The following is a 23,396-nucleotide window of genomic DNA, read 5'->3' on the forward strand; positions in this document are numbered from 1 at the left end:
ATATAATACCTTGGATCAGTGATTTAGCATACACATCAATACACAGAGGTAAAAATAATTCATAAAAATTGATGCTATTATATAGAGATGATAGAAGGTGAAACAGTTAGTATTTAAAAATACGTAAAAAGTAATAAAATTAGTTGAAAAGTGAACGACAAAGTGCAGTAGTGCTGAGGGCTGAATCCAAGTGAAAAAAGCACAGTTTGAACAATCGTCTAGATCGACGGAAGTATATTTTTATCAAATGTCCATATAAAGGTGCATATAGTGAAATAAAGTGCTAACTATACAAAGTCGCATAAGGTGCAAATGAGCTGTGTAGCGACTATAACATAAGTTGCATGAAACATAAATGAACTTAGAATCAAAAAGTCGCATAAAATAAACTACAGGTGTAAATAAAGTGCTAAGTGTTCTTCAATATAATGGGTGATGGTTAGGGTGATCCAGCGGAGTTCAGTGTGATCCTAGGTGGTCAATTTATGGATATCCCCTTACCTTACTGCTGTAAGGTTGCAGCATATATTGAGTATGTCTTTAGGTGTTCCTGGAGGTCTTTTCCCTTTATGGATCCTAATATGGCAATTCTTGTTTGGCCTCCCTCTCTTACTCCCTATATGGTGCGTGGCCTCTTTAAGAGTCACTTTGGGGTATTCGCCGTAGGTAGTCTCGTGCCGGGTATATAGGATTAAAGCATAAAGGAAGGATGCCCCATAGTGTAGTATTATAAAGAAGTGCAATATTTATTAAAGGAATAAACTTCAGGTACTCACAAACACCAGGATGACAAAAAGGCAATGTAAAAACGAGCAGCGAGCTCGACCAGCGTCACTTCCGGTAGCGGTAATTCCCGACGCGTGTTCGTCACGGGTCACGTGACTTCATCAGGGGAACCCCATTCCACCAATAAATAATTTTTTCCCATTTTGGCGCAGGAATATCCTTTTTTCTATTTTCTGAAGTGCCTCTAAACTCAGCGTCTGAGCTCTTTTTTTTGCTTTCCAAAAAAGGCCTCTAAACTCAGCTGCCTAGAAATGACCGTGTTACATGTACTGATAAGATAACAGAGGAGAGTTCAGGAGCAGTTGAAAAAAATGCCCAACTGCCCCTAAACGTCCGTTTAGCAGCAACAGTGTACATTAGGCCTTAGGGGCCAGAAATAATTATATACCCTTCATTTTTTTTAAGATCTGATACAATTTAAAATACATGAATAAATGATCATATTGCAGTTTTCATGGACGCCATTGGCAAACAGATTCATGAAAATCCTTCTGTATTGCCAAGCAGCCTTGTTATATCTGTGAGGTTGGCAGGAGGCTGTAGAATAGCAGATGTGCTCACAAGACGGAAGATAATCATTTCCTTACATGGCAAATCGGGTGTCTCACACTAGAGGACGCTGTCGCTCAACTTCAGCCCCACCACCTGCTTCTTAGGAACATGCCTAGCACTTTCCACTTCATCCTGAAATCTTCTAAGGAAATGTCATTCCCAGTATTTTAAACATGAGCAAGATTCCCATTACCACCCGTCTGACCAGGAGCAATCTGTCTGCAAATGCTGGTGGTCAACATGGCATTGCCCTGTCATCTAATATGTAAAATTATTGCATGCAGAACGGTATAGCAGGAGCTGTAATTTTGCACACTAATATAAAAGATCATTTGATTGCACCTCCTTCTGTTTTCAGTTTAATAAAGGAGGGATAAACTAAGGACAGGTATTTAAAAAAAAAAAAAAAAAAAAAGAGGGCTGGGATTATTTAAGGAAACTGGAAAGCTGTAAAAAGCAGGGTGTGGGTGATGTGCGTTAGGGGCTTTTCTATTGGTTTCTGATTACAGCATCCTTTAGCAAGCATCCTCCCTCCATCCTCGCTCATTCACCTCCCTTCTCCCTCCTTCATTACTGATTCATGATGAGAGGCTGTAGCAGCAGCAGCTCCGGTGGATGCAGTGATCTCATCGCTTGTTCCTGCAGCCCCATCCAAGCACACACATCCAGCAGCTGGGCCTGACTTTCCCCCCTGCATTCTCTGCTGGGTCCTTTCCATCAGGCTTTCTCCATTCTGATTCTGCTATGATGACTTCTAAATTAACCGTGCCTTTATGTTGGGTGTAGATGCGTCAGTACACACCTGTGCTGTGCTTCTTAATGGATGTCTGGTTGTGTTCTTCCTAAGATGATTTCCATGTGCAGTGAGGCAGACTGGCATTGCCTACATGCCCAGCATTGACTTTATGCACCACCACACCAATTCACTTGCTAGCATTCCTTCCCGGGCTCAATAAGGTTAGGAGAGGGTGTTACGGAAAACCTCCATGGAGGAGAGGATACCTTTCACCCCACCAGCCCCCAAGCTTTCCTCTCCTGTGAAAAAGTCACAGGAAATTCAGGATGAGAAGAGCAACTTTGTCAATGAGTACGCCTGTCGCGTCCTGGAGCTGCTGGGAATGGGGCATCGCTTGTTTGTACCCCGACTTCTGGCGGTGAGAGACTTGTTGCATCGTCATTCTACCCCGGGGAGGGAACACGGGATCTGCATGTTATTATTTTCCTGCATGAGCTTTGTCATATGTTAGCAGCGTTGTGTGTGCACTTTTCTGTTTGCAGCAAGCTTTGGAACCAACCTTGTCAACTATGTGTCTTGTCCAACTGTTGCACCCCAAGATCATGTGTCCTTTACTCATAAAACCATGGATTCACTCATAAGAATGTTGTGGGTTTTGGAGGGTGGAACTATGTTTCTTAGGGGTTATTGACCACAGCTTAAAGATAGGTGATCTGGATGCAGTAGATAACGTTATGCCTTTTTCTAGGCAGGAGTGTCTTACTACATAAGCCTGTCAATTCATTGGTGCTGGAGGGAACATTATCTCCCCAGTCTTTCCTCAACAAGCATAAGACGGGATTGCCCAATGGCCTTGTTGACATTTTAGATGTCTTATGTGACCATGACATTGACCTGCATTCTTATGATAATGAAGAGGGAGTTATTTTTAGGCATTTTTGGGGTTTCTAAAGACATTTACTGATGAAAAATACAATTGAGAAACATAAACCCTCTACGGCACAGAAGTGCCTGTGTTGACCAAAGCAAGCAATCAGAATTCTAGTTCCATTTTAGACCTGCAGTAGAACACGACGGCTAGAATGTATTTACTTAATGTGGGAAGCTTAGGGATTTCCTTTCAGAAAGTTTTGTTAGTCGACTATTATAATCCTTGTCACGGTATAACAACTTTCTTGTTTTATGGAATTGTTATATCTAGACTGGCATTAGATTATTGCAGCAGTCACGGGGAATTATTTTCAGTGTACATTAGAAAGTTCACCTGTTATCACGTGTTGCCTATATTTTCCATATTGTGGGAAGGCGGAGCAATGAAGTATGATCTATTTTGTATGATTGTACTGTATATTTGTTGCTTGTCATTTATACTGTTTCATAATTCAATAAAAATGCAATTCCATAAATAAGAACCTTGATATTGAGACAAATTGCTAAATACAGTACATGCTTTTGTTCAGTGTAATCTACTACCTCTGTGGACAGTGTACTAAAATATTCTAAGATGGAGAAAATAGTATAATACCTGTTCAAAGAGGGAAAATCTCCCGTTTGATTTAAATACCCAAATGCTGCAGTTAAAATTTTCATCCAATTGATTACAGTACATGGCAAAATACAATGGGCAACCATAGATGACCTTTTTCTGTTTTCAATACAATACCAGATTTCACCAGCAGGTGTCATATGCAACATGGCACGGCTCTGTGTCCCAAGAAAACTTCTTGGAGCTGCAGGATCTCCCTTCATATTACTTTATAAAGCTGTATTTACAATTTTCTAGGAAATCTGCGTTAAGAAAAAAACGTTATGGTTAGAAAAATCAAAAGGGTTTAGATAATCACTATTAAGAAAAAAAAGAGACTTCCAGTTTGATTCTTGTATTCTTTTTAAGTGCTTCTGTGTATTGGTTTTAATTCAGGACCTTTTATAATGGAAAAAAGAGCTGTACTAATGGTTTTACACAGTACTTTGGAAACTTGATGTCACCTAATTGGGGCTTAGATATACTCTAATACAGGGGTGGTCAACTGTCTTGATATGGGAGGCAGAAAGTGTGGCCGCCAACATCACCAAGGGGCTGCACATAAAATTCAATGATTTTTCATGATCATAGACACAACAGGATATAGTCAGAGACTAAGGCCATGATACAAGAGATGGCCAGAGATTGTTGACATGTTACAAGATATTGTAAGAGAATGTGGACATAATGCAAGAGATGGTCAGAGACTGCAGACATGCTGCAAAAGGCTGTGAACATACTAAAGGACACATGTCAAATCTAGCCCGCCAGGCCATTTCATGTGACCCTTACATCCAGGGCCTTTTTTACCTGGAACGTGGTGGAACAGAGTTCCACCACCTCAGGCTCTCGCTCTACACTCCTTTCTCACCACTGTCACTTGGAAACACTTGGTTGAGTTCCTGCACCTAATCTCTTAGAAAAAAATAATGTATATAACCTCACAGATAGAATCGGCCCTTTGAGGGCAACCATAATGCTGATGTGGGCCCCAATCAAATTGAGCCCCCCTGGACCCCTGCTCAAGGAGTAGCTGGAAACACATTACATGAGGCTGCTAGAAATCTCTACTATAGCAGGGCAATATGGAAACACAGATTAATGTATGCCAGGGCCCCCGAGGGCCACACAAAAAATTCCAAAGGCTGCAGGTTGGGCACCAGGGCTCTAAAATCATATATACATAACTTTCAAATTTTTACACTTTTGTTTTCAGTGCTTGAAAAAACAAAGTCTTGCTATTGAAATTAAATACAGGAGCACTATCCAGCCTTGAGCAGTCAGTGAAGGCCAGTATTTTATGATAAACACATCGGAATTGAGTTACTTAAAGCGGGGTTCCACCCTAAAGTGGAACTTCCGCTGATCGGAACCCTCCCCCCCCCTCCGGTGTCACAATTGGCACCTTACAGGGGGGGGGGGAGATACCTGTCACAGACAGGTATTTACACCCACTTCCGGGCATAGACTCCCATGTCATTTCCTGTCCTGCCGCGCTGTCTGCTGGGACACACACGGGTCCCAGTGACAGCGCAGACAATTCCTATTGCGCTGCGCGACTCACGCATGCGCAGTAGGGAACCGGGAAGTGAAGCCAATTCGCTTCACTTCCTGATTCCCTCACCTAGAATGGTGGCGGCAGCAGCCGAGAGCCGAGCGATCGATCGGCCTCTGCTGCCGGCATCGCTGGAACCCGGGACAGGTGAGTGTCCATTTATTAAGCTGCTGGCTTTTAATATATTTTTTTTAGGTGGAATCCCTCTTTAAAGAGGAAGTAAACCTGATGGGTTTTCCTTCTTTTTTTGTTCCCTGCAAAATAAAAGCATAATGTGCTAGTATGCATTTACCTGCAAACGAAGCCTGCGCTGTCCCTGCTGGCGGCCGCATTCATGTTCGCCCTTCTTCCTTCCGGGGCTGCGGACTTCGGCTCTGTGACTGGCTGGAGTCGCATGACGTCACAGCACTTGTTAGTTGAGAAAAAAGCACGGAGTAAAGTGAAGCTGTGTTTATTTTAATAATCGAATCCTGTGCAAGCCAAAGTCCTATTTTTGTTTTTTATTGCATATGATTAGGTATTCAAAGTGAGCATAGCTTTAAAGCAGAACTTCAGTATTTTTTTCATCTTTCCATCTATTAAATCTTCTGCTCTTATTGTTTTAACTTTGGGTAGGAAAACATTTTTTTCTGCCACTAAATCCCTTATACAGCCCACTTCCTGTTTCTTGTCTGGTAAAAAGCCTAGGCTTATGATATCATGCACAGCTCTCTCTCACTCACTCTTGTGACACCTTACGAGGAAGGGGGGGGGGGGGATAAGTCAAAAGAGGAGCTGCAGAGCTGGAGGTGTGCCTCTGTGTGTCTGGATAAATCTAGGAAGTGAACAGGCAGCAGCTTCAGCTGCCCACAGTTAAAATGGATGCAGCCAGACTTAGTGGAGGGAGATTTCTGCAGCATATTTGGCAAGTTCAAAATCGCAATATATATAAAATAATATGTAAAGTGGATAGAGGGAAGCTTCAGAATGGCAAAATATGTTTTTATTACAAATTATGTAAGCAGACTGCAGTTGCTCTTTAAGTGACACTGGACTAGTTTAAAAAAAACTATTTAAGCATGTATTCTTAAAGTGGTTCTAAAGGCAAAAGGATTTTTACCTTAAAGTGGATGTAAAACCGAATTTTTCTATTTTATTTTTTTTGATGTCATAATCTTTCCTTACTCTATCAAAAATGAAAAAATAAAAGTTATGCCTATAGTTCTACTTTAACAAAAAGCAGACTCTCCGCATCCTCCAAATCCCCAAATTGCATTATTTTTGCTGCTGTGACTTGACTTTCTGTTACAGGATGGCTAAATTAATTATCCCATTCTCCATGGTGTCACTGTATGTAGGAACATAGTTGAAGAGTTCAACTGAGGCTGGGTTCACACCATTGGGAATTGGATGCAGCTCCAGTGCGAATTTGTACAGGAGCCCTGTATGTCTTTTGGTCCGAATTCAGCTGAAAATTTGGGTTGAAATCGGACTTGAAACGGTGAACGAAGACCCACAGGGCCCCTGCTGGGAGCTGCATTGGTATTTGGTGTAAACCCAACCTAAAGACTATGGACTATGAGATTTGTAGTGTGCATAGAGCTGTGTACATTACCGCAATTACCATGCACTGCTCATTTCAAACAAATAGCGAGGCAGAAAAGAAAAGGTTTGGGAGCAGGATGTTACAAGGAGACAGAAAAACGCAGTAGGAAACAATTTCATGAGACATAGATTGCATGTCTATTAAGTAGTGGATTTGTATGGATTATTTTTGGAGAGAGAGTATAATGTTTAGTGTAACTTTAACCTTATACCTTTGAGCAATGCTGTATCCTGGCCTAGGCCTTTTCAGAGGGTGGGCAGCACAGAAAGAGTCCCCGCCGGTTTGCTCTGTTAGTGTAGCGGCAGTCTTATGAGGTGGACTGGGCTGATAGGCAAATAAGTCTAGCGCCCCATAAAGCAACCACATTTCTTTCAGGGGGGGGGGGGGGCGCACCACTTCTAATTTTGACTGTCCTATCATCCTGGACCACAAACTTTCCGCACTGTGCTATATAAGTTTCTGCTGCACCATTGGCATGGTTATTTTAATCCTCTACATAAAATTATCAGAAATGTGTGCTTAACCACTTCCCACCCGGCCAATGCATATATACGGCTGGGTGGGAGCCGTCTACTTCTGTGAGGATGTTCAGGAACGTCCTTCAGAAGGAGCGGGATCGCGCGTGTGCCCGCACAGCGGCATGATCCCGATGTGCTCGTGTCACCCGGACACGGCACATCTCAGATCGGCAGGAGGGCTCTGTGATTGGCCCTCCTGATTACATGACGGCCGTGTCCAATCACGGTCGTCATGTGATGTAAACAAACAGCCGGTTGCTAGGCAATCGGCTGCTCCTCTCCTCACACAGAAGTCATCGCTGAGGAGAGGAGAGCAGATCGCTGCAGCCGGCTGATGATCAGTGAGTATAAGCTGTTTTTACAGCTTTTTACTCACTGATCATCAGTCTAGTGTAAACACACAACACACCACACAGTGTAAACACAGTCCTCACATATGTCCCCATAACACACATGTCCCCAAAACATACATGTCCCCAAATAATAAAAACACATGTCCCTAATAACAAAAACATGTCCCCCACATATGTCCCACTAAAATCACATGTCCCAATGATTATGTGCACACATATGTACGTGATCACCTGCACACATATGTACATGATCATTTGCGTACATATGTCCGTGATCACACAAACCAATTTTTATACACTTAACGGAATTTTTTTTACCAAAAACATGTAGCAGAATACATTTTGGCTTAAATTTATGACAAAATTAGATTTTATTGGATTTCTTTTAAAATAGAAAAAAGAAAATATTGTTTTTTTTCCAAATTTCCGCTTTTTTTGCACTTATATCGCAAAAAAAAAAAACGGAGTCGTGAATAAATACCACCAAAATAAAGCTCTATTTGTGCGAACAAAATGATAAAAATTTAATTTGGGTACAGTGTAGCATGACCGCGCAATTGTCACTGAAAGCGCTAGAGCGATGAAAGCTGAAAATTGGGCTGGGAAAGAAGGGGGCGAAAGTGCCCTGTATTGAAGTGGTTAACCACCTCGCGCCCGCCCTATAGCCGAATGACGGCCGTAGAGCAGGCGCGTTCGTCCGGGAGGCCATCCCTGGACGTCCTAATGTTTACTTCCGCAATGCGCGCCGCCGCGGGCGCGCATCGCAGTGTCCCCCGGGGACAGGCAAACACAGATCGCTGTAAACGGCCAATCACAGCAGCCGTTTACAGCGTGATCGGCGTGTCCAATGGGAGATGATCTCATATGTAAACATATGAGATCATCTCAGCGCCGCTCTCCCTCCTCACACAGACAGTGTGAGAGGGGAGAGATGAATGGCTGCAGCGGCAGCTGTTCTGCCTTGAGTTAAAAAAAAAAAAAAGTGCCATCCTCCCCCAGCAGTGCCATCCGCCCCAGTGCCATCCGCCCCCAGTGCCATCCACCCCCAGTGCTACCTGCCCCCAGTGCTACCTGCCCCCAGTGCCATCTGTCATCAGTGCCACGTGTCATCAGTACCACATAGTGCCATCTGTCATCAGTGCCACGTATTAGTGCCATCTGTCATCAGTGCCACGTTTCAGTGGCATTTGTCATCAGTGCCACCTGTCAGTGTCACGTGCCATCTGTTGTCAGTGTCACGTGTCATCAATGCCACTTATCAGTGCCATCTGTCATCAGTGTCACGGGTCATCGGTGCCATGTATTAGTGCCATCTGTCATCGGTGGCACGTATTAGTGCCATCTGTCAGTGCCACGTATTAGTGCCACGTGTCTTCAGTGCTACGTGTCATCAGTGCCACATGTCATCAGTGCCACATATTAGTGCCATCTGTCATCAGTGCCACGTGTCATCAGTGCCACGTATAAGTGTCATCATTGCCACGTATCAGTGCCATCTGTCATCAGTGTCACGTGTCATTGTCCTGGTGCTTCAAAAGTGTAATAAATAGTCAACAAGTTAGATGTGTAATTTATGTTCCTAGAACACATGATGGCGCTACCTGCATGTTGGGCCTCTCTATGTGGCCAGGCTGTGAAAAAGTCCCACACATGTGGTATTGTAATACTCAGGAGGAGTAGCAGAATTTTTTGGGGGGTGTCATTTGTGGTATACACATGCCACGTGAGAGAAATAACCTATTACAATGACAATTTTGTGGAGAAAAAAAAATTAAAAATCTTAATTTTGCAAAGAATTGTGGGAAAAAAATGACAACATCAAAAAGCTCACTATGCCTCTTACTAAATACCTTGGAATGTCTACTTTCCAAAAAGGGGTCATTTGGGGGGTATTTGTACTTTCCTGGCTTGTTCGGGTCACAAGAAGCGAGATAGGCCACCAGTACATCAGATGTGATCAATTTTGTGCGATTCGCACCACAGCTTGTAGACTCTCTAACTTTTCACACCAAGACCAAATAATATCCACTAATTTGGGTTATTTTTACCAAAGATATGTAGCAGTATAAATTGTGGCCAAAATTTATGAAGAAAAATTTATAATTTGCATAATTCTGTCACAGAAACAAAGAAATATGCGTTTTTTTCAAAATTTTCAGTCTTTTTTTCATTTATAGCACAAAAAATAAAAACCCCAGAGGTGATCAAATACCACCAAAAGAAAGCTCTATTTGTGGGAAAAAAAGGACAAAAAATTCATTTGGGTACAGTGTTGCATGACTGAGTAATTGTCATTCAAAGTGTGAGAGCACCGAAAGCTGAAAATTGGTCTGGGCAGGAAGGGTGTTTAAGTGCCCAGTAAGCAAGTGGTTAAAGAAGAACTAATTCAACACTTTTTCATTTTGGAAAGAGTAAGGGGGGGTTATAGCCCCTGTCAGTTTATTTTCAGTCTCATTTCAGAGATTTCACTTCCTGCCCCATAGCCAAACAGGAAGTGAGAGGAAATCTATGCAAAATAAGGGAATCCATTCCCCCCAGGCCCCAGGCAGTATATATAAAATAATATGCAAAGTGGTTGGAGAGAACCTTCAGAATGGCATTTATTACAAATTATGTAAACATATTGACATTCCTCTTTAGGCGCATCAAGCGCTTGGGCGTTCATTCATTTCAATGGCCAATTAATGCTTAATGCACTTAAACACACCTAAATGCATTTTTTTACACCTTTTTTCTGCCAGGGGAAATGAACATCCGCAGACACCCGATATCGTCTGCCTCCGCTACTGTCCGATTCTGCAGACGGAGGAAAATCCTATTTTTGTATCCGTCTGCAGAGCGGATCGGATGAACACGGACAGACGGTCCGTGCTCGTCCGATCCCCATAGAGGAGAGCAGAGAGCTGACGGCGGTCCCTGCACAGTGTACGGAGACCGCCCTGTCCGCCGCCGGCTCAGCGGGGACAACGGAGCGATCCCTGCTGAGCGAGCGAATCATCACGGGGCGGATCATTACTGATCCGCCCCGTGTGAAAGGGGCATAAAAGTAACCCTGTAATGACAGGTTCACTATAAGGCTTCTGAGTGTTCTTTTGAAGAAGAAAATACGATTTCAGTGCTAGCCATATCTTTGTATATTCAGCTTTGTGCATACATCATATACCTTCATTTGAGTAGTAATAGCATATGATATAGTTTGATTCTTTTTTTCAGATTGTTGGTAGTTACGCACATTTTCTATAACTTACACGGTGGAGATTGGAGAATATAAATAGGTAGTTGGATTTACTGTCTATCACTGTAGTGAAAAGCAGGAGGAATAATTTGCAGTAAGACTGTATCACTTAGCCAGGGTCATTGTCATGGGTGAAAAGCTTCAAGGACCATTCCTTTCCTTGGTCATCATGATAGCATATTTCCATGAAATAACTGGAGTCATGAAAGGACTTTCAGTACTGCTCTCTTCCCTCACTGCATGTTTTTTTAGGTGTATTGTCCAGGGAGTTTAGCAGATGCGGCATAGCAGTCAATCTGTCCTCCAGATATCCATTAATTCCAAAGTATGGTAATCACTTTCATATATACTGACTGTTCTAAACTGATCAAAGGAAAAATCAGATTGGCAGGTGCTAATTATTGACTTTGTGTACAATTGATGTAAAAAGTTTACACTCCCCTGTTAAAATGTCAGGTTTCTGTGATGTAAAAAATTTTGACAAAGATCAATCATTTCATGTGATTCACATTCAATGTGACCTATAAACTGTACAAAAAAACAAACTGAAATCTTTTTTTTTGGGGGGGGGGGGGGGGGGAGAATAAAAATAAAATAATGTGGTTGCATAAGTGCGCACATTCTCTTATAACTGGGGATGTAGCTGTGTTCAGAATTAAGCAATCACATTCATACTCATTGTAAATCGGAGTCCGTACACCCCTGTCATCATTTAAAGTGCCTCTGATTAACCCCAAATAAAGTTAAGCTGTTCTAGTAGGTCTTTCCTGACATTTTCTTAGTCACATCCCACAGCAAAAGCTATGGTCCACAGAGAGCTTCCAAAGCATTAGAAGGATCTCATTGTTAAAAGGTATCAGTCAGGAGAAGGGTACAAAAGTATTTCCAAGGCATTAGATATACCATGGAACGCAGTGAAGACGTCATCATCAAGTGGAGAAAATATGGCACAACAGTGATATTACCAAGAACTGGATGTCCCGCCAAAATTTATGAAAATATGAGAAGAAAACTGGTCAGGGAGGCTGCCAAGAGTCCTACAGCAACATTAAAGGAGCTGCAGGAATATCTGTCAAGTAATGGTTTTGTGGTACATGTGACAACAATCTCCCGTATTCTTCATATGTCTGGGCTATGGGGTAGAGTGGCAAGATGGAAGCCTTTTCTTATAAAGAAAAACATCCAAGCCCAGCTAAATTTTGAAAAAACACATCTGAAGTCTCCCAAAAGCATTTTGGAAAATGTGTTATGGTCTGATGAAACCAAAGATTGAACTTTTTTGTCATAATTCCAAAAGATATGTTTTGTGCAAAAACAACATTGCGTGCCGATTGTCAGAGCGGACTCACCAGGGCAGCAGAACTTCTCCTCCACCCTGAGACATGGTGCCCGCCTCCTCAGACTCCAGGATCCTGCTCAGTGTCGCCCTCCTCAGTCTGAGCTGCTGCTAACCTCCGCAGCATCAGCCATGACGGATGTCCTACATGGCTGCTGCTTTCTCTGGATTGGCCAGCAGAAATTTAATCAGCGCCCCAGCCCTGTGTAGGATGGCGGTCTTTAGCCCCTCGTGTTCCCTGGCCAGGCTAGTAGGGAAGTCAGCAGCTGTGGCTGTGCCCCCTAGGCAGCAATGTGCCCTAGGCAGCACAGGCCTTGGACACACACCCCCTCCACACAGGAACAGAGCTGAAGCTGGAGATCCCTCCCCGTCACCATTTTTTTTTCTTGATGTCAGGAAAATTGTCAGTAGTGGTTTGTGCTGATAATAGAGGAAGGAAGTAGCAGACAGAAATGACAGAGCCCTTTCACATTGCCAGCACGGGGGCGTTAAATGCACCGCTATTGAGGCGCAGCCCATTGATTACACCGCTCCTAAAGCGCCTCAAAGAAGCTGCTTGCAGGACTTTTTTTTTACGCCAGAGGGCTTTCACACTGGGATTGTAGATGAGACTTTTTTTCAGGCGCTTTACAAGCACTATTTTTAGCGATAAAGCACCTGAAAAACTTCTCCAGCGTGAAACGGGTCGAGTGCTTTTATTTAAGAGTTTACAGTAAAGAGGGATATGCTTTCTTCATATTTCATGTCTGAGGTTTACAACCACTTTAAGGGACAAATTCACTTTCAGTAAATGCATCCTTTAACCACTTAACAACCGGCCCATAGCCGAATGACGGCTACAGGGCGGTTGTTTAACTCTGAGAGGCCGTCATATAACGTCCTCCCAGAATTCCGCTCTCGCGCACCCCCTGGGGCACGCACTTGAGAGCATCCATGACCGCTGGGTCCACAGGACCCGGCGCATCATGGTAAACAACCGCTCATTGTGGGCGTTTACCACGTGATCGCTCCTTCAAATGACGGAGTGATCGCTTGTAAACAAACCGGCGTCATAAAATTTTGATTTCATTTTATGACGGCGGTTCCCCCTCCCCTCTCTGTACCGACCGGTACAGCGGAGGGGGAAGAGATCGGTGTCAGCAGCGCTGTGGGCTGCATCTGCAGTGCCCACATCGCTGCTCACCGAATTTAACCCCTCAATTTCCTGCCAATACTCTGCAACACCCTGCCAATACTCTGCAACACCAGCTAATACTCTGCAATACCCTGCCAATACTCTGCAATACCCTGCCAATACTCTGCAATACCCGCCAATACTCTGCAATACCAGCTAATACTCTGCCAATACTCTGCCAATACCAGCCAATACTTTGCCAATACCCGCCAATACACTGCAATACCCGCCAATACACTGCAATACCAGCCAATACTCTGCAATACCCGCCAATACTCTGCAGTACCAGCCAGTACTCTGCAGTACAATTCCAGCCAATACTCTGCAATACTCTGCCATAAATTGCCATACTCGGAGATACCCTGCCATACTCGGAGATACCCTGCAATACCCAGTCATACTCTGTGATACCCTGCAATACCCAGCCATAGACGTCGTCCCCCCTCCCTCCACCCTCCGGTGCTTCTACCGACTCGCCAATACGATCAAAGACAGAATCTTTTATTTTTTTTTTATTTTTTTTATTTCAGGCTTCCCAGCTTAGAGGTGAGATTGACTTATTGACCCCATATCTCACTGTAAAGAGGACCTGTCATGCCATATTCCTATTACAAGGGATGTTTACATTCCTTGTAATAGGAATAAAAGTGATCAAAAACGAAAATAAATAAAGTAAAATGAACAATAAAAAAAAAATAATTTAAAGCGCCCCTGTCCCCATGTGCTGGTATGCAGAAGCGAACGCATACGTAAGTCCTTCCCACATATGAAACCGGTGTTCAAACCATGCATGTGAGGTATTGCTGCGAACATTAGAGCGAGAGCAAGAATTCTAGCCCTAGAACTCCTCTGTAACTCAAAACATGTAACAAGTAAAAAAAAATTTAAAGCGTCGCCTATGGGGATTTTTAAGTAGCGACGTTTGACGCAATTCCACGAGCGTGTGCAATTTTAAAGAGTGACATGTTAGGTATCTATTTACTCAGCGTAACTTCATCTTTCACATTATGCAAAAATTTACTGTTTTGGTTTTTTTAAGCACAAAACTGTTTTTTTTCCAAAAAAAAAGGCGTTCCAAAAATTTCTGCGCAAATACCGTGCAAGAGAAAAAGTTGCAACGACCACCATTGTATTCTCCAGGGTGTTTGCTAAAAAAAAAAAAAAATTATGTTTTGGGGTCCTATGTAATTTTCTAGCAAATAAATGATGATTTTTACATGTAGGAGAGAAATGTCAGAATTGTCCTGGGTGCTCCAGAACACCTGATGGTGTTCCCTGCATGTTGGGCCTCTGTATGTGGCCACGCTGTGTAAAAGTCTCACATGTAGTATCGCCATACTCGGGAGTAATAGCAGAATGTGTTTTGGGGTGTAATTTGTGGTATGCATATGCTGTGTGTGAGAAATAAACTGATAATATGACAATTTTGTTAAAAAAAAAAAAAAGTAAAAAAAAAATCTTGATTTTACAAAGAATTGTGGGAAAAAATGACAACTTCAAAAAACTCATCATGCCTCTTACTAAATACCTTGGAATGTCTTCTTTCCAAAAAGGGGTCATTTGGGGGGTATTTGTACTTTTCTGGCAAGAAATGAGATAGGCCACCAGTACTTCAGGTGTGATCAATTTTCATATATTGGCACCATACAGTGGTGTGAAAAAGTGTTTGCCCCCTTCCTCATTTCCTGTTCCTTTGCATGTTTGTCACACTTAAGTGTTTCGGAACATCAAACCAATTTAAACAATAGTCAAGGACAACACAAGTAAACACAAAATGCAATTTGTAAAGAAGGTGTTTATTATTAAAGGTGAAAAAAAATCAAAACCATCATGGCCCTGTGTGAAAAAGTGATTGCCCCCTAAACCTAATAACTGGTTGGGCCACCCTTAGCAGCAACAACTGCAACCAAGCGTTTGCGATAACGTGCAATGAGGCTTTTACAGCGTCCTGGAGGAATTTTGGCCCACTCATCTTTGCAGAATTGTCCTAATTCAGTTACATTAGAGGGTTTTCGAGCATGAACGGCCTTTTTAAGGTCATACCACAACATCTCAATAGGATTCAGGTCAGGACTTTGGCTAGGCCACTCCAAAGTCTTCATTTTGTTTTTCTTCAGCCATTCGGTGGTGGACTTGCTGGTGTGTTTAGGATCATTGTCCTGCTGCAGAACCCAAGTTCGTTTCAGCTTGAGTACACGAACAGATGGTCGGACATTCTCCTTCAGGATCTCTTGGTAGACAGCAGAATTCATAGTTCCTTTTATCACGGCAAGTCTTCCAGGTCCTGAAGCAGCAAAACAGCCCCAGACCATCACACTACCACCACCATATTTTACTGTTGGTATAATGTTCTTTTTATGAAATGCAGTGTTCCTTCTACGCCAGATATACTTGGACACACACCTTCCAAAGAGTTCCACTTTTGTCTCATCCGTCCACAGAATGTTGTCCCAAAAGTCTTGGGGATCATCAAGATGTGTTGTGGAGAAATTGAGACGAGCTTTGATGTTCTTTTTGCTCAGCAGTGGTTTTCTCCTTGGAACTCTGCCATGCAGGCCATTTTTGCCCAGTCTTTTCCTGATGGTGGAGGCATGAACGCTGACCTTAACTGAGGCAAGTGAGGCCTGCAGTTCCTTGGACGTTGTTGTGGGGTCTTTTGTGACCTCTTGGATGAGTCGTCGCTGCGCTCTTGAGGTAATTTTGGGCGGCCGGCCACTATCGGGAAGGTTCACCACTGTTCCATGTCTTCACCATTTGTGGATAATGGCTCTCACTGTGGTTCGCTGGATTCCCAAAGCTTTGGAAATGGCTTTATAACCCTTTCCAGACTGATAGATCTCAATTACTTTCTTTCTCAATTGTTCCTGAATTTCTTTGGGTCTCGGCATGATGTGTAGCTTTTAAGGATCTTCTGGTGGACCTTTACTTTGTCAAGCAGCTCCTATTTAAGTGATGCCTTGATTGTGAACAGGTGTGGCAATAATCAGGCCTGGGTGTGGCTAGAGAAATTGAACTCAGGTGTGGACAACCACAGTTATAGTATGTTTTAACAAGGGGGGCAATCACTTTTTCACACAGGGCCATGATGGTTTGGATTTTTTTTCACCTTTAATAATAAACACCTTCATTTACAAATTGCATTTTGTGTTTACTTGTGTTGTCCTTGACTATTGTTTAAATTGGTTTGATGTTCCGAAACACTTAAGTGTGACAAACATGCAAAGGAACAGGAAATGAGGAAGGGGGCAAACACTTTTTCACACCACTGTAGCTTGTGGACTCTATAACTTTCACAAAGACTAAATAATATCCACCAATTTGTACTTATTTTTACCAAAGATATGTAGTAGTATAAATTTTGGCCAAAATTTATGAAGAAAAATTACTAATTTGCTAAATTTTATAACCGAAACGAAGAAAAATTCATTTTTTTACAGAATTTTCGGTCTTTTATAGCACAAAAAATGAAAAAACGAGCGGTGATTAAATACCACCAAAAGAAAGCTCTATTTGTGTGAAAAAGGGCAAAAATGTAATGTGGGTACAGTGTTGCATGACTAATAATTGTAATTCAAAATGAGAGTAATTGTCATTTAAAATGTGAGAGCACCGAAAGCTGAAAATTGGTCTGGTTATTAAGGGTGTGCGCCCAGTGGTCAAGTGGTTAATAACCCCCCCTTCTGAGTCCGGTGTGCTACCTCAAAGGAGATTTGTCTTGGCAGATTTATGGAAGCCGCTATTGTTTACCTCTTCTTATGTGACTGCTAGTTACCTAGCTATAATTCTGGCATTTCAGCTTCAATGCTCATGGAGTTTCTGACCCGTAACAAGTATAAAGGTAAGGGGTTCTTATCCCTGAGTGCCATTTTCAGACACTCCTTTAGAGCACGCTTTATTCTGTGACTCAAGTGATGAAGTCAAAAGCATCTAGCATTTTCAGAAAAATGGCAGCACCATACTTCTCTCATGATAGGGTCACTTTAAATATATACCTTCCTGTGTGGCAAAATAGCAGTGCTTGCTAGCAACTTGCTAGGTAGAAAAAACAGGTTTAGGATGACTGCTGCAAATCCTGTACCCTTAAAGCAACCCTGCCACTTCTAAAAATAAGGTGCACGTGCCTGATCTGCCATTTTGTCCTTTTGCAGCTTATACTGCCTAAAGTTTCTTCTGTATCTGACACTTCCCGAGTATCAGATGCCTGGTACACCTCTGCACTCTGGGGTTTAACCCATTGATCTGTACATCACAGGACATAGTAGTGACATAGGGGGCCAGCAGAAGAAACCACAGTGCTTAGCAGGGGGTCCAGACATTGAGCATACCTGGAAGTCAGGAATGGTAATATCCGTTTTTCCTTCCTCCCAAGTTCAGTTTAACTTAAAGTGGAACTTCAGATATTTTTTCATTCTTGCATCTATTAAATCTTTTGTCCTTGTTTTACCTTTGGATAGTAGAACTTTTTTTTCTGACAGTAAATATCTCATACAGCCCACTTTGTTTCTCGGCTGGAAAAAACGCCTAGGCGTATGACATCATGCACAGCTCTCTCTCTCACTTTACTGAGAGTTTGCCAGGAAGGGAGGGGATGTGAGCAATAGGAGGGCCAATGAGAGCTACAGAGCTGGAGGTGTGTGTCTGTGTAAATCCAGGAAGTTAACAGCCAGCAGTTTCAGCTGCCCTCCGTTAAAATGGTTGCAGCCAGACTTAGTGGAGGGAGATTTCTGCAGCATATTTAGCAAGTACAGAATCACAGTATATATAAAATAATATGCAAAGAGGTTGGAGGGAAGCTTCCGCATGGCACTTATGTTTTTATTACAAATTATGTGAGCAGTTCCTCTTTAAAATGTACTTTGGCAACAGTGAAAACATGCAAATCATAACTAAGGCGTATTCTTTCATAATATAGTCCAATTCTTGCAGCTTAATATGTCACTGAAGTCCATCTGTCTGTCCACACACACACCTTTCTTTTATTTTTATTTTTTTTAATAACCAAGTTATACTTACCTCCTCTGTGCAGTTGATTTTGCACAGAGCAGCCTGGATTCTCCTCTTCTCAGGTCCCTCTTTGCTGCTCCTAGCCCCTCCCTCTTTTGAGTGCCCCTCAGCCAGCAGCTTTCTATAGGGGGCACCCAAGCCGAGTCGGAGCTCCGTGTATCCGTTCAGACACAGAGCCCTGACCTGGCCCCGTCCCCTCTCTACCCTGATTGGCTGACTGACTTTGATTGCCACAGGAGCCAATCATGGACATCGCTGGAGAAAGAAGGAGCTCAGGTAAGTATTAAGGGGTGCGGGGGTGGCTGCTACACACAAGTGTTTTTATCTTAATGCATAGAATGCATTAAGATGAAAAACCTTCTGCTTTACAACTCCTTCAAGCTGCATCAAGGAAAGAGTTGAGAATAGTCAATTATCTGTTCTTACAGTGGTTTAAAAATGAATGCAAAATGTTGCTGTACCTCGGGAGAGGGGTCTACAAACTTTTGAAACAACGAGCCAGGTTACAGCCCTTCATACTTTAGGGGGACTGGGCTGTGGCCTGCAGGAGTAGGAAATTCAGTAGGCTTAGTGGTCAGTGGGAGGAATAGTGTCCTATCACTGGTGTCAGTGGGAGAATTCATTCCCCATTGTTGGTGTCACTGGGAGGACTAGTGTCCTATCACTGGTGTCAGTGGGAGAATTCATTCCCCATTGATGGTGTCAGTGGGAGGGAATAGTGCCTCGTATCAGTGGAAGATATAGCGCCGTAAGGGCCGGATAAAGGCAAGCAATGGGCCACATGCGGGCCGCAATTTGGAGAATCTCCTTTTCTTTTTCTGTCTTCCTTTCTTTGTCCTGCTTTCTCTTTTTCTTTCTGCTTCTCCATCTTTCTTGCATCGAAGCCTTCCTTCATTTGTGCAGTACACTCCTGTCGTCGTATATTTTTGACCATCTCTCTATAACTTTTAAATATATAATTTCTAAAGCCAAAATTTTAGATTTCTGTCTACCTCCTGGTCAGGTGACGTCTAAAAGTTTTGATTTCCCATCACTCTCTTTCACGGTGACGACTGTGGTCCCTAGCAAAAATAGAGAGGATGATCCCCGCCATCTGGGAAGACTTGACTCCAACATCAAGGTTTTAACCCTTCACCTCTCTCCAAAACCTAAAGAAAAAAAAACAATAGATGCACTTTCAACAAAACTGGCTTATCAGTGATCACCGTGTAATAAAGCTCTCTTGTATGCACAGCCACCAGTTATTTGTTAAATCCCAACTGAACTTACATTTTTAATCAGTTAAATACATTCCAGGTGCATCAAAACTAAAAGCTTGAAAATGTTAGGCCACATCTGCACAGCCTGTGTGCTTTCAATCCCTGTGTTTTAGTGCTCCTGGAAGGCGCAGTTTGCTGCCATAAGCCTCAGTGCCTGCAGCCTATCAAAGTCTACGACAGGAGGAAAGCTGCTGTGACTCAACACTGTGCTGATGGTTCAGCCACAGATGGATTAGAAAAGCCTGTCCCTTGCCAGCATGCTGTGGAGAAGGGTCTTTGCTCACTGTGTGGAAGCTGCAATCTGCCTGCAGGGGTCCGCCATGCCCCTACTGAGTAGGAGCTCTCCAATCAGCAGGGAGAATGTCTTGCTTGTTGAGCTAAAAGTGGTTCTAAGGCCCCTTTCAGATGGGGAGGACTTCAACAAGCGGATCTGCCCGCTTAGCGGGGGGATCTCTTTGCTGATCCCCGCTAAGTAGGCCGATGACAAGTCCATGTCTGTTCCACTATGCAGGTCAGACACAGCCCACTGTTCTCTATGGCAGCCTTTCTCAACCAGTGTGCCGCCAGAGGTCCTCAGGTATGCTGTGGGATCATGGTAGAGAAGGGCTGTCAGATGAGCCCGATCTCCTGCTGAACTGTACATTGGCACTGTGAAGGAGCTCCGTCAGCCTCAGCAAAGTGAAAATAAAGGTAGGGGAATCTGCTGTGCTCTCTGCTCCCCCCTACAGTGCAGTACCTGGCTGAATGAGGAAAGGTACTGTGCTAGAACGCTTCTCCTCTCCCCTCCGCAGCTTCTAGCTGCTTTATTGAAATCTATACAGGGGGGATCGGTGCTTGTAACTCCCCCGCACTGCTGCACCAATCACCCCTGACTGTCCCCTGTGTCCTCCTCCAGTCCCCTTCTGTGTCCTCCTCCAGTCCCCTTCTGTGTCCTCCTCCAGTCCCCTTCTGTGTCCTCCTCCAGTCCCCCTCTGTGTCCTCCTCCAGTCCCCCTCTGTGTCCTCCTCCAGTCCCCCTCTGTGTCCTCCTCCAGTCCCCCTCTGTGTCCTCCTCCAGTCCCCCTCTGTGTCCTCCTCCAGTCCCCCTCTGTGTCCTCCTCCAGTCCCCCTCTGTGTCCTCCTCCAGTCCCCCTCTGCGTCCTCCTCCAGTCCCCCTCTGCGTCCTCCTCCAGTCCCCCTCTGCGTCCTCCTCCAGTCCCCCTCTGCGTCCTCCTCCAGTCCCCCTCTGCGTCCTCCTCCAGTCCCCCTCTGCGTCCTCCTCCAGTCCCCCTCTGCGTCCTCCTCCAGTCCCCCTCTGCGTCCTCCTCCAGTCCCCCCCTGCGTCCTCCTCCAGTCCCCCCCTGCGTCCTCCTCCAGTCCCCCCCTGCGTCCTCCTCCAGTCCCCCCCTGCGTCCTCCTCCAGTCCCCCCCTGCGTCCTCCTCCAGTCCCCCCCTGAGTCCTCCTCCAGTCCCCCCCTGAGTCCTCCTCCAGTCCCCCCCTGAGTCCTCCTCCAGTCCCCCCCTGAGTCCTCCTCCAGTCCCCCCCTGAGTCCTCCTCCAGTCCCCCCTGAGTCCTCCTCCAGTCCCCCCCTGCGTCCTCCTCCAGTCCCCCTCTGCGTCCTCCTCCAGTCCCCCTCTGCGTCCTCCTCCAGTCCCCCTCTGCGTCCTCCTCCAGTCCCCCTCTGCGTCCTCCTCCAGTCCCCCTCTGCGTCCTCCTCCAGTCCCCCTCTGCGTCCTCCTCCAGTCCCCCTCTGCGTCCTCCTCCAGTCCCCCTCTGCGTCCTCCTCCAGTCCCCCTCTGCGTCCTCCTCCAGTCCCCCTCTGCGTCCTCCTCCAGTCCCCCTCTGTGTCCTCCTCCAGGCTCCTCCAGTCCACCTTCGTGTACTCCGCTCCCGACCCCCTCTGTATACTCGGCTCCCGTCCCCCCCTCTGTATACTCGGCTCCCGTCCCCCCTCTGTATACTCGGCTCCCGTCCCCCCTCTGTATACTCGGCTCCCGTCCCCCCTCTGTATACTCGGCTCCCGTCCCCCCTCTGTATACTCCGCTCACTGAATCTGTCCATTCATAACTGAGCATCATAAACTGTTTTTACGATACTTCAGTTTATGAATGGAGAGGAGCCTCTGTCTCCTGTCTACTCATCTCCAGTGCAGCTGAGGCTGCTGAGAAAGTAACTGGGGAATGTCTGTTAAGACCTCTGATATCTCACTAAATCCCCCCACAGGGCTGATATAAAAAAAAAAAATATAAAGAATTGTAATAAATATTTAAAAGGTTAAATTGTAACAATATTTAAAAAAATAAAACAAAAAACACACACTGTCCACTCCTCCCCCCCCCCCCCCTCCCAAAAAAAAAAATTGTAAAAAAAAATTTAAATAGTAAAAAAATGTAATTGTAATAGAAATAAACTACTGCTGACACAGTCCACGCATCATCAGCGCTGCATTTTAGTGCCACTGTCACGTGACATTTAAAAAATTTATCAGTATCGGCGAGTACTTGAAAAAAAAAGTATCGGTACTTGTACTCAGTCTTAAAAAAGTGGTATTGGTTAAGCCCTAGTCCGTATGTGTGCTTACATATTTGTGTATATATGTTATTTTTAATCCTGACCCCCCATTTTCATGGGAGGGTCAGGATTTCATGTACCATCAGAACAGCATTTGTAGGGCTTGTTTGTGATGGCAAACTGCTGCTCCTCTGAAAAGCAACCCATGCTTTGATCGCTTTTCAGAGGCATTTGACGGGCGGTAAAGAGCAATATGTTGCCTCCTCACCACCTGTTTTAAGCCCGTAAATGCAGTATTACTGCAATGCAATACAGTTGTGGGGTAATTGCAGTGCAGCCCCATTCACCCTGGGTATATGTCCAACTGCAGCCACAGCATGTGTACACCCATAGCTGCTGCCTCTGCAGGGGGAGAATTTTGGGGGGGTGGTAAAAACTCAACCATATGGTTTTACTGCCCCTCCAACCTGACATGTGAACCCTTGGTTCACATCTGTGTGGCTGTGTGTAGAGCAGCCAGTTCATTTCATTGAGCTTCCCTACCTGCAGAAATGCAGTTTCTGAGCCTTTTTTTTTTAATTGTGCTACACCAAAAGCACCCAACATTTGCCGATGTGTGTGGTACCATTAAAAATGAATGGCTCCTAAAGAGCAGAGCATTTGTCTGTGTGTCCACGACACACACTAACGTGAACCAAGCCTTGGTCAGAGGTGCATCAAGACTGAAAATCTTGCCCCGACTGGAAAAAGGTTGAGAAACATTGCTCTATGGGTCATTGGAGCCGATCCAACAGACGGATCCCCATCCATTCGTTTTTAGTGGTTTTTAGTGGACTGGATCACGTGGCGGCGGGTGTCAGCATACTATGGATGGTCCGAGTGAGCCCTCCTAAAATAAACTGCCAGGTGGACCCGATTGGTTCATCATTGTGAAAAGGGGCCTAAAGGTAAACAGTTTTTTACCTGAATGCATCTTCAGCATTAGGATAAAAAAACATTTTGATACAAGTAAAAGGAATGACCCGGCAACTCTGTAGTCCATATAGCGATTTTAATGGTTGGTTACAAAAAGTGCAACTGCTACGACTACGGTTGTTGTTGAAACATGTCAGCTGTTTTGCTTGTCACTTTTTGTACCAACCATTAAAATCGCTTTATGGACTACAGAGTTGCCAAGTCATTGCTTTTACTTGTTTCTGCTGTAGTGTGTAAGAACACACACAGCCTGAGCACCTGGAAGAGGATCTTGCAAATTGGACTGAGAGTTCCCTGCTGTGTGCGCTGTCTC

The 23,396-nt window shown here is 44.3% G+C and overlaps 1 protein-coding gene across 3 annotated transcripts in view; it reads left to right on the forward strand.

The window, feature by feature from the left end:
- The window catches only part of RABGAP1L (RAB GTPase activating protein 1 like), a 613,081-nt gene that overhangs the window by 491,434 nt on the left and 98,251 nt on the right, over positions 1-23,396 (forward strand). The window contains exon 1 of one of the 3 annotated variants that reach the window (XM_077453244.1): positions 1,921-2,492. The exons of the other annotated variants lie outside the window; for them this stretch is intronic. Coding sequence (XP_077309370.1) covers positions 2,325-2,492 — 168 coding nt within the window. The 5' untranslated portion in view covers positions 1,921-2,324. Of the gene's footprint in view, positions 1-1,920; positions 2,493-23,396 lie in introns of those variants that run through there. 3 annotated transcript variants of the gene reach the window in all.

The sequence above is a fragment of the Lithobates pipiens genome, unplaced genomic scaffold (assembly GCF_037356315.1).
Source record: "Lithobates pipiens isolate NorthernLeopardFrog02 unplaced genomic scaffold, aLitPip1_a1.2 Scaffold_23, whole genome shotgun sequence".
In the NCBI taxonomy this organism is placed as follows: domain Eukaryota; kingdom Metazoa; phylum Chordata; class Amphibia; order Anura; family Ranidae; genus Lithobates; species Lithobates pipiens.